General features: G+C 42.8%; 1 protein-coding gene across 1 annotated transcript; it reads right to left on the reverse strand.

Moving 5' to 3' along the window:
• Positions 1–699: 699 nt before the first annotated feature.
• On the reverse strand, positions 700–10,183 carry TTC14 (tetratricopeptide repeat domain 14). The gene is made up of 12 exons (XM_086468008.1): positions 10,020–10,183; positions 9,796–9,917; positions 9,346–9,545; positions 8,865–8,947; positions 8,644–8,775; positions 7,824–7,976; positions 7,073–7,144; positions 5,695–5,814; positions 5,490–5,612; positions 4,713–4,830; positions 2,614–2,723; positions 700–2,142 (listed from the first exon to the last, which is right to left on the reverse strand). Exons 1-12 carry the CDS (start codon positions 10,181–10,183, stop codon positions 1,173–1,175), a joined length of 2,367 nt encoding a protein of 788 aa, XP_086324134.1. The 3' UTR covers positions 700–1,172.
• Between the last annotated feature and the right edge of the window lie 392 nt (positions 10,184–10,575).

Genomic DNA, 10,575 nt, shown 5'->3' on the forward strand with positions numbered 1-10,575 from the left:
ATAAGCCATTAATTCACTTTTGTTACAATGAAAACGAGAGTTACGTTAAAGCCATTAACTTCCATAAACTGGTATCTTCACTGCTGTCAAAATAGTTTTACATTACTTTGCAACAACCCAGGAAAGAAAACGCATGCTTCGTTTCAAGATCAACCTTGACTATTAATCACAGAGTCATCTCTGATCATAACTTAATTGAAAGATGACAGTATATGATTAAAGTCAATAAAACTGTGCTTTTTCTATTCAAAATTAGCAACTGACCTGTATCTATGGAATTAGTTGGAAAACTTGCAGCTGAAGTACAATTGGCACTGTGCAGTCTGCCAGATATCACCTCCTTAGCGTGTTTTACATGATCTTTGGAGATTTTCATTGTAAATAGAGTAACTTGTTCCACAGCAATGCAACCACTGCCTTCAAGCTACTTGTAAAGCAAACGCCTAACAACAACAAACAACCCAAACAAAAACCAAAGTCCCACACTTGAACTTAGCTAGACAATAAATATTGTTTTAAAACTTTTTCCTACTTCAGGTTTTTTTTTTTTTTAGACATAGACAAGGTGTTCCATGCCTTTAGAGACTGCAGTAGGCTTGCCTTCACAGACACTGGGGGGTTCCATTCACTTGAGCAACGTACCACCAGTGCACCAGTATGAAACATCCCAGCAACATTAACAAAAATCAAGACACAGAATTAGAAAAATGAAGAAAATTTAATGATCAAATGAGTTTTATACATTGATGGCACATGACTTCCATTCAGTTATCCCCTTTCTATAGCTGGAAGTTAAGTTTGATAGAAAAATACCAACAAATAGTAGCCCAGGGGACGAGACGAACCAAACAGAACCCCATCTGTTGTTAAAGTGCGTATTTGATGTGAGTTACAGCTAACTACAGTCCTGGGGAATCAAAGAATTTCAGCCCATCAGACAGAGAATACTGTACAGGAATATCCCAGATTAAGAGCACAGGAAACTTAGATTTTAAATAATAACTGATATTTTAGGTAAGATATCCTTGCATCTTTTTCCAGCATATGATCTTTAAGAATTCTTTGAAACAAAATTCTGCTTTCCTATCACTCTTCGTATGCATTTCCTCAAGAGATACTCAGACAGAAGTTCATTTAGCTACACTCATCAGGATAGCGTTCTCTTGGGTACTTTACTGTTTCTTCTGCTTACTTCCTTTTTCCCTCTCAAACTCAGCTATTTGATTGAATATGTTAACCAAGTTCTCGGGCAGGTTTCTTTTAACGCCACTCTCTGTTTGTGCACTACCATTTAAAGACACGTCCTCATCTGGTTCCTTTGTTTCATGAGTCTCCTCGTAACTTCTTTTCCTGTTCTGATACTCGCTTTCGTTTTTATGCTGACTTAACTCCTGCCTATCACCATCATAACTCCTGTCACCTTCCCGGAAGCAGGTGCTAGAATACGACCTGTACTTCCCCACTGACTTGCCGGAATAGTCAGACCCTGCTGGAGACATGCAATACCTGTCTTGACCTGAGCCGTATTTCCTGAACGGCTCTTTTCTCCCCTCTACATCCCTTTCAAATTTCCTAAAATAATGCATCCTGGGTTTATCATCTGACTTATGATATGAACCTGAAGAACCCCTCCAACTGGAGAAATACCTATCTGTTTTACCATATTTTTCAGTTTTGCTACTACTTGGCAGATTTCTGGAGCTACTGTAAGAATCTCTTGAATCTTCAGACCTACCTCCAAAAGTGTCTTCATCATCACCTGGAGTCCTCGAAAAAGAACAGTGTCTGTCTTTCTCTTTTACCTCTGCCTTTGGACACACTAAGCTGTCTTGCCTTTCCAGCAGTTTTTCCACTTCAAAATTTTGGTTAAGAAAGGAAGCAGAGGTATCGGCCGGAGGCGAATACCACTCCTCTTTCCTAATCTGATCTTTATAATGGGAAGAAGCTCTAGATGAGCGTTTTTTGGAGCTGTGGGCAGACTCTGATCTATTCCGACGCTTTTTCCTACGTTTCTTGTGATCAGAGGAAGAGGAGGAAGAAGAAACTGATACATCTGATGAAGAATCACTTGATGATGATGAGGAGGAGGAAGAGGAGGAGGAGGAAGAGGAGGAAGTCGATACTTTCCTTTTCTTCTTCAACCTAAAAAATTTAATTGACCTGTGAGATAATCTTCAGTATCAGGCAAACATTATACACAGAAAGCAAATCTGTACTCCCCAGTCCTTGGCTGCGGTGAGACTGTAAGGCATGAATGGAAACTGAGCCTGACTTGGCAAGACAATTTGAAATATCATTTCTCTATCAAAAAATTAAGATTAAATCCACCAAACAGTTTGTTATAAAAGGCATCTTTCCCAGTTTAATACGGTATCACACTTTGCAAACACTTCATGTTGCAAAGTATTTTTTAAACAACTCTTCCATGTATTACCATTAAAGGTTATATGTACTAAAGGATACTACCCACAAAAAATTGTGGGGGAAAAAGCAGCTTACCAAGGTAGAAGTTCTACCTAGCGCAGTGCTGCACAGTCTGTTTGGAACGGACTGGTCACAGCCTTAGTTGCCCTTATTGCCACATAATCAGTACACTGAATATAACAAAGTTACCTTTTTTCTTCTTTTAAGAGCTTACGCAATTTTTCTGCACTTGTTTCTACTTTCTTTTCTTTCTGTCTCTCTTCTTTGGCAGCTTGTTTCTCCCTCATTTCCAAAGATTTCTTTTTTGAACCCAAGCATCATAAAAAAAATTACATTAAAAGCGTTAACACGGGTATTTTTCCCCATGTCCCCAACCCCATTCAAAGGTATAATTACACCAGGGATGTTTTACCAGGGTTCCCAGACCAAGAATTAATATTGTTCAGGAGTTTAGCATTGGCCATTGTGATAATCAGGTTTACATTAAGGACCATATTGCATGTTTTATTCCATTAAAAAATACATTTGACCAGCCATTGCAGTGGTACCCGTGATCCAGCACACCATGAAGCATGAAGCCCAAAAGGTATAGATAGAATATGCAAGAAAAACACAGTATTACCAACATGGAGAAAAGAAGGGGGGGGTGGGGAAGAGAAAGGTTTGAGGGGAAGTATCATTATTGCAGTTTAGAAGTGAAACGTGGCAGAACCCATTTCAAAACGTATTCGAGTTGGCCGTGTTTGAATACAAACCGTTTTGTAACAATTTCACAGACCAGTTTGATGCATGGTTTACGTAAGAAATCATGTTCCAAGGGTTTGTGGGCGATGAGCAGCACCAGATGTCAGATACGGCAACAACGGTCCAATTCAGAAGAAAATGCATTGGAGAAAAACACATAATCAGTATTACAGGAAAACACACTTCAGTGGCGTTTCCGCCATTCTAGCACAGCAGTGACAGTATCAGACTTGGGTATTAAAATAGAGGTAAATTCCAAAGAGCACCTCACCAGCTTATTAATCCTTTAACTACTGAAGGCTGTGAGAGATCAGACTTCTGCCACTTACAGCCCTAAAAAGTAGCTCTGTTCATATTCAGAGTGAGCAAAAAGTCTGATTATTGTTTTCAGAACTGAGCAACTGTCTTAACAGATCCCACACAGGAGCCCCTGAATCGCAGTTAGGGCTATGCAAAGCAACAAGCAACAGCTGGCATCGTGGGTTTGCTCTGCTGCAGCAATGACCCATTATACCAGAAAATGCTAAAGGAGAGTAAAACTGATCTCCTCCTTGCTGAGCACATTCTTCATCATCTTAACTGAGACTGACCCCTCTTTCTAAAGCAGCCAGATGTGGCTAGTGCTCAAATACCACACAGTGGTTCATCTAGGATGTAGTTCAGTTTTATTAACGAGATTGTCATATCTCCTCTTCCCCCTTCTTTCAACACAACCTGTCAGCATTATGGCTCCACCAACTGAAGAAGTGTCAAGGAGGGCCATCTACCCCAGACTATGTACTTCCTTACATGCAGAAGCATAGAACAAAACAAGCCTGTTCCTCAGTTTTTTACTCTTTGATCCTCTCTGGAAAACAAGTAAAGGAGGTAAATGAAAGAAAAAACGAAGAAAACTCAGATTAGCACAGAGACCCACCAGGGCTCACCTGAGGAACATGCTGCATGCAAGACAGGAGAGGAAAAAAACCAGACAGCAAAGCAAGCTAAGGTATTCAAAACTACCTGCCCACCCACCCTCTGCCTCCTGATGTTTTCCTTTAAGTCACCTCTCAACTTCCCCTCTCCTGCGACTGCCTGCGAGTTCGCTGTGACTGGCGTTAGTCTCTCTTTTCACAATTACTCCAGACGTAAGGATCTGGCACTACGATGGTGTGCAGTGCTTATTTGGCTTGCCCAAGCGTTTTACACTTTGCATGTCTGTGTGCGCAGAATGTTTTAACGGAACACCGTTAATCCTGCTTGTACGACGGAAAGCTCTTATCCCTGCTTTGGCAGCCAGGGTTAACAGGCTTTGCTCTTTCCCCGTCTCCACTGTTTGGCATTTCTTTACTACCCTGTTCAAACCAGTGGAGTCATCGAGAGGTACCTTTCTTCTGGTAGGTACAGCCATAATGCTCACTATAAAAGATTTACTGTGGAGAAGGGAAGCAGAGAATAAGACAAACCACCAACTTAAACTCTCCCTGTTCAAAAGATTTAATTTGATTTTTGATGTTCATTTATTGTCATCGAGAGCACGATACAAAGAGAAAGTAAAGAATCACCTGCATATGCTTACGGAGTTTCGTTAAGGCCTCTTCTGCTTCCTGAAAAGTCTCATCCAAACTTAAGGCTTTTTTATAGTAGTTCTCAGCATTTAGTAGTTTGTCTTCCTCTTCCAATCTAAAAGTCAAGTGATAATTCACATACAGTAAAGGCACAGATTTTCACAGGGGTTTTTTTTCCTCTTATTTTTAGGACTACCTTTCTTATTTGCACTATGCTATTACCACTGCATCCCTCCAAGACCCTATCTAACATCCTAGCCCATCTCAGTAAAGAAGTAAAATAGTATTTCTGACACGTTATTATCTCCTGATCATCAGCAGCAATACTGTTCTTTGAAATTTCAATTCCAGTTTCAAAAAACAGTCTCTCTTCTTAACACAGGGCTTAAAAGAAAATTTTGTATTACAGTTGTTAACCAGTACTTCAGTAGAGTAACAGAACGTCATTTTGTTACAAATACTTTCTTTTAAAAAACACCCCAATAACCTTACTAGAACACATTCAAACATTTCACAAGACGCTATGCAAGCCTGGTATCCTACCAGTAAAAGGACATCAAGGATTAAACCTCAAATATTTTGCCAGAATTTTAACCAGGACAGAGGAGAAAATGTAAACCAACTGCACAAGCAGAAATGTTTCCAAAAAAGACTTTTTTTAAGCACACAGCCAAGAAGGAAAGACGCCATTCTCTGTCCTACCCGGAACGGTATTAAAAACGTATTATGACAAAAATCGTTAACAACCAAAAAACCCACAACCCTAATACTTACTGCCCGCCTCTTTCCACAAGTGTCTGACAGAGGTATTTTCTTGCATTTCTATGAGTAGGACAGTTTTCTAAAGCAGTTTCAAAATCACCTATGGCTTTGTTCAGACTCCCTTTTGTTGCATACCTAGAACAACAGGCAAGTAGCACAGGTTTTAGTGATGCTTCTCTTTCACCAAGAGAAAGACCAATGAAACAAGCAGACTTACAGAGCTCCACGGGCTACTAAAGCTTCAACGTTTTGCGGATCAATTTCCAAAGCCTTGTTGTACTCATTCATGGCTTCCACATGGCGCCCAACCTTAAAATAATCAACCCCAGCCTTCACACTGAGGAAAAATATTTAGAAAATATGATGTACAGTTAGCCTATGCACATTTTATACTGGTAATTATTTCACAAATTACGGTTCCAAACAAGTGACAGTAGTAAAACTTGACCTGGTTATCACGTACTTAACACTGGCGTCTCAGATTAATGGGATACTGACATGATTCCACAACAATATATCGTCTTTCATCCAAAATCTTAAGGCACTAGAGAGCATTTCTGCAGATGGTGCTACTACGTGACACTTTTCTTCATTTAGGGAATGAATATTTAAGTACTTTTCTGCACAACACTATGTGTGACCTACCACCCTTAAACTGGAACAGGCTGGATTATATCCAAAGCTAAAAATCACCATAGATCAACCACACGAGGCAAGATGGGTAGATAGTACATGCTGAGACCAGTTCATCTCAAACTCAGTATTTGGAGGTTTTATATTTCGTATTACCTGAACCTTTCTTCTACATTTGACAAGAGATTAAGTTATTGGAAGAGAACTGATGAGTTGAATTTCAGAACTTCTCATTACAGACTTCTTTTAAAAAATAAAATATATATTTAATAGTATAAGCAAATTTTTCTACAATTAATCAAAGTTGCAAAACACTATTGTTTTAAGAAAAACACTTTGTTAGCATACCAGTCAGAAATTCTAAGGCTTCACTCAATATATTTTTTTTTTTTTTTTTGAGCTGGTAGATTTAAGAGAAGTCTTTCCACGAAAAAAATTTACATTTTAAAGGAAAAGTCTCTCTCTTACTTCTGCCTCCTCCACCCTGTAGCATGCCCAAATACACTGCATAGCATAAAAGTGAGGGCACCGCTCCCGAGCTGCTGTTCCAAAGGCAGCTGGGACATTTCACTTCTCAAAGGCAGCAAGCACCCTTGTTAAATGGACACTTTGGGGCTTCAATGGCACAACAAGCAGCAGGAGGCCATTCAACACCCCGTTACAAAATGGAAAACTGTGACTTGGTATCTTCATAAATCTCACGCTCGCCTCATCAACGGACCAGCATATCATAAATACTCTAAGCAGTTCCCCTTCAACGTGACACGCGTTTGAGATCTGAATCTCGAGACACTATCACGTGCCCACTTGGCAGCTTGGGTCACTTTCAAGAAGATCTTCCTGGTTGCATCACTGCACATGCAGTGGAAAAACTGGTTCAATGTGTGTTTTCTTTCAAGAAATATAACCTATAACCTAATCCTACCCAACAACAAGCTCTGACAAGAAAAAGCATTGCGTACCATTTCAAGGCCCAAGATGCAGATTGCTTTTTCCTCAATGCAGGGGCAAAGTCTTCTTCGTTGAAATTTTTACTTTAAGGAAAAAAAACAAGCAAAACCATCAAGCTGGCTTTCTGACTCTACAAAATTAAACTGGTAACATGTAACGCAGTTGCAACAAACCAAAATGTTTTTTATACAGTGCCTTACTGCTCTCCCGTAGTCAGGAACGTTCTTCCATATTTGTGAAACCAGTTTTTCCCAACCCTTTCTAGAAGGGCTGAATTGAACCAGTTCAGCTGCAGTACATTTAACACATATATACCACATGCACACCTGCTTTGGGGCCTAACATACATATCCAGGGCTCACAAATTCGATCATTGCATATGTTTGAGCCTATTTTACTGAAGGGGACAGATCTATGACTAAAATAAACATCTGCCAGAAAATATTAAGACTTACAACATCCTGCATTTCAACCCCAAGATGTTGACGATCTAAGCAATAACTTCCTAAAGTATTTGGTATGAAACATTTTGTGCGGCAACGTGTCTCACTTATTCAGAGCAACAGAATTTCAAATGTAAATTTCCTCCTCTAGGAGTTTGCCTTTAAATATTTAAGGACACGTAAGCTGCAGTCATGCAAATCAAAATGAAAAAGGTTTAAGTACAAGTGGTCTAGGACTTCCACTCACCAGTCTATTTCAATGGATTAGAATAATCTCCACAAAGCTACATAGGATAGGAACAATGTAAAAATCACTTACATTTGAAGACTTCTCATCAAAGACGGTGGATTTGATTCACTTATTCCTAGTTTTTCTGCTAAATATTCAACTAACGATGGATTAGCAAATCCTGGGGAACGATGCAAAACCTCTTCGAATGTCTCTGCTGTATTAGCAACTTCCATGCTTCGCCTTAAAAAAAGCACCAACGTACACAAATGCAACCTCAGACGCTATACTCAATGTTATGATGATTATATTCAGGAAAAAAAAAACCCTATATTGATATTTATCATGGGTGACAAGCTACGTTTTATAGGCATAGATCTTCCTAAGGGTGTTGAGGCACCCTTAAATCCTTTAGCCTAAGCAAGCTTTTGAAACCTATTTCAGCACCCACCTAGGTATCTCCAGGATATACAAAAACATTACAAAAACTGCAGAGACAGCTCTGTTCTTCTGTCTTCTAAGGGTAATTGTGAAATTTTAAGAATTTCATATTCCAGTCTCCCAAGGTTTTTCTTTCCTGTTTTCTTCTGTTGTTGTTGTCTGGGTTTTTTTTTTGTTTGCGGTTTGCTTGTTCATTTGGGGGGCGGTGGGGGGGGGGGGGTGTTAACATAATCTCTCAGCGACAGATACCTCGCTCTGCTTTTTGCATTCCTTACATTTTGGGAAAGATGTTGAAAGACCAACCAGACCTGACATACCCAGAAACACAGGAAGTGCTGAACAACAGGAAGTCTGCAATCACCCAATTTAATCAGGAACACCACCACAAGCTTAAAGCGCAGCCTGTCGAGGACGCGTTTCAGACACACCGAATACCCGCAGCGAGTACAGCTGAACAGCATTTTCTTACCTATAATGTAACGGGAAGTCATCAGAAGTGATTACCCCCAGTTTTGTACTGGAAAGGTTGGGTGGAAGAGCTGAGCTGTAAAGCGACACTGTGAGCTTCTCATGGTAACGATCAATGTCCTTGATCGCAGCTATAGAAACAACAGAAGTTAAGATAAAACCACAGAAATGTCTCAAAACTGAAACAAACACATTCCTGACAACTTTTGCAGCTACTTCCCTCGAATAAGGTCTCCAGTTTGATAATAAGACAAAGGATCTCCATGATTGCTTTGAGAAGGCACATCTCTCAAAGGACAAAGAGCCTGCAACAGAAGAAAGTAAGAACGGCGTAAACAAAGCCAAAAGTTTGGTGGTTTTTTCCTCCCCGAGATTAAGCCAGAAAACAATGAGTTTAAATCTTAATGCCCATCAGATCTGTGAGAGTTAAAAGCATGGCTTGCTTCCAAGAAAAATTTACACATCCATAAACGATGACTTTTCAACTCAGAATTAATAAATCTTGAGTACGGGTCCTAAAAAGAAGCATTTGCTGACTCAGCAAAGCATCATAAGCTGTCCACAAATTCAGACACCACCCCCCATCCCAAAGCCCGGCTTCACCTTTACACACACCATTCCATTAAGAGATGCAAGAGGCAATAAATACACGAAAACATTACTGCTTATTGAGAGCAAAATACTCATCAAAGCTAGATCTTACACTGATGTCTAAATCCGAAATCTCCCGTATGACACCACTTCCCAGACAAATCAACACCATGAAAAAACCAAATTCCCGAATAGAAGTAATCCTCCCAATCACGATATCGCCACGTTCGATGTCTCGAAAAAACAATTCTCTCCTTTCTTCCCTGGGAACCTCCATGAACCGTTCCAGGGGAGGCATAACGGCATAACACTCTGCAACACAAAAACGCTCACAGTTACAAAACGCCCCCCCTACGGCCTGAAAACACGGAACACTTCACAACAGCAAAACGCCTTAGAACCTGACTGGCACTAGCAGGACGTTTGGGTACAGCCCACAGAAAGCAACAGCGAAGCTTTTTGGGAATGCTGCTAACTGAAGGGCAGGGCCCTCACACCGACCCGCGGACGCTAGAGCAGCCCCACGCCCGGGAAGCCGCCGTTCACCCCCGGGCAGACTCACCTTCGTTCTCCTCAATCGTGTCGCAGAGCGGCCCATTGGGCTTCCACGAGTGAGCGAACAGCAGATCCGCCTTTTTGGCGATGAAGCGCTTTATCTCGGTGTCAATGCTCGCGCTCTCTTTCCTAGGGGAAACAGTACCCGGTGAGAAACACCCCGCGGCCCCTCACGGCCCGGGCCCCCCCTCACGGCCCGGGCCCCCCCCCCGCGGCCCGGCCGTCCCTCACCAGGCGCCCGGCGGCTGCGGGGCCCCGCGGGGCGGCTCGAAGGCAGTCCCCGGCGGCGGCAGCAGCCCGCGGAAGTCGGGGTTGTCGTGCTGCTCGGCGCGGAGCAGCGAGAGCAGCGCGGGGCCGTGGTAGCCCAGCGCCTGACGCAGCAGCTCCCGGTCCATCCCGCCGCCGCCTCGCCCGGAACAGGAACCGGCGCCGGAACCGCCACCGCCCCCCCCCCCCCCCCCCCCCGGACTCGACAACACGTAGCAATGCGCATGCGCCGTGCCGAGGGGAGCGGGGTCCGGGGGGGGGGGGGGGGGGGGGTGCCCAGGCGGCCGCAGCGCCCCCTGGGGAGCGGGAGGACCGTGGGGTTCGGGGGGGCCGCGCTGCAGGGTTCCCCCTGCCTGTCCTGAAAACGTACCGCGACAATAACGGAAAATAAACGGTAAAGATTAGACAGAGGGGCGGCGGCTCCGTAAATTCCCGGCAGCGCCAGGGGAGCGGCGGCCGGCAGCGGCCGCGGGCGGCCCCTCACGGCTGTTCCCGCGGCGGCCGTGTCGGGAGAGGGCGC

Source organism: Leptosomus discolor, chromosome 7, assembly GCF_034619465.1.
Source record: "Leptosomus discolor isolate bLepDis1 chromosome 7, bLepDis1.hap2, whole genome shotgun sequence".
In the NCBI taxonomy this organism is placed as follows: Eukaryota; Metazoa; Chordata; class Aves; order Leptosomiformes; family Leptosomidae; genus Leptosomus; species Leptosomus discolor.

Excerpts from the sequence above, each read along its gene's own strand:
- TTC14 (XM_086468008.1), bottom strand. The coding sequence starts at position 10,183 with ATGGACCGGGAGCTGCTGCGTCAGGCGCTGGGCTACCACGGCCCCGCG. Across the intron at positions 8,776-8,864 it reads CAAACTGGAGACCTTATTCG|AGCTGCGATCAAGGACATTG; the intron begins AGGGAAGTAGCT and ends TGTTGTTTCTAT. Across the intron at positions 7,145-7,823 it reads TTGATGAGAAGTCTTCAAAT|TAAAAATTTCAACGAAGAAG; the intron begins GTAAGTGATTTT and ends TTTTCCTTAAAG.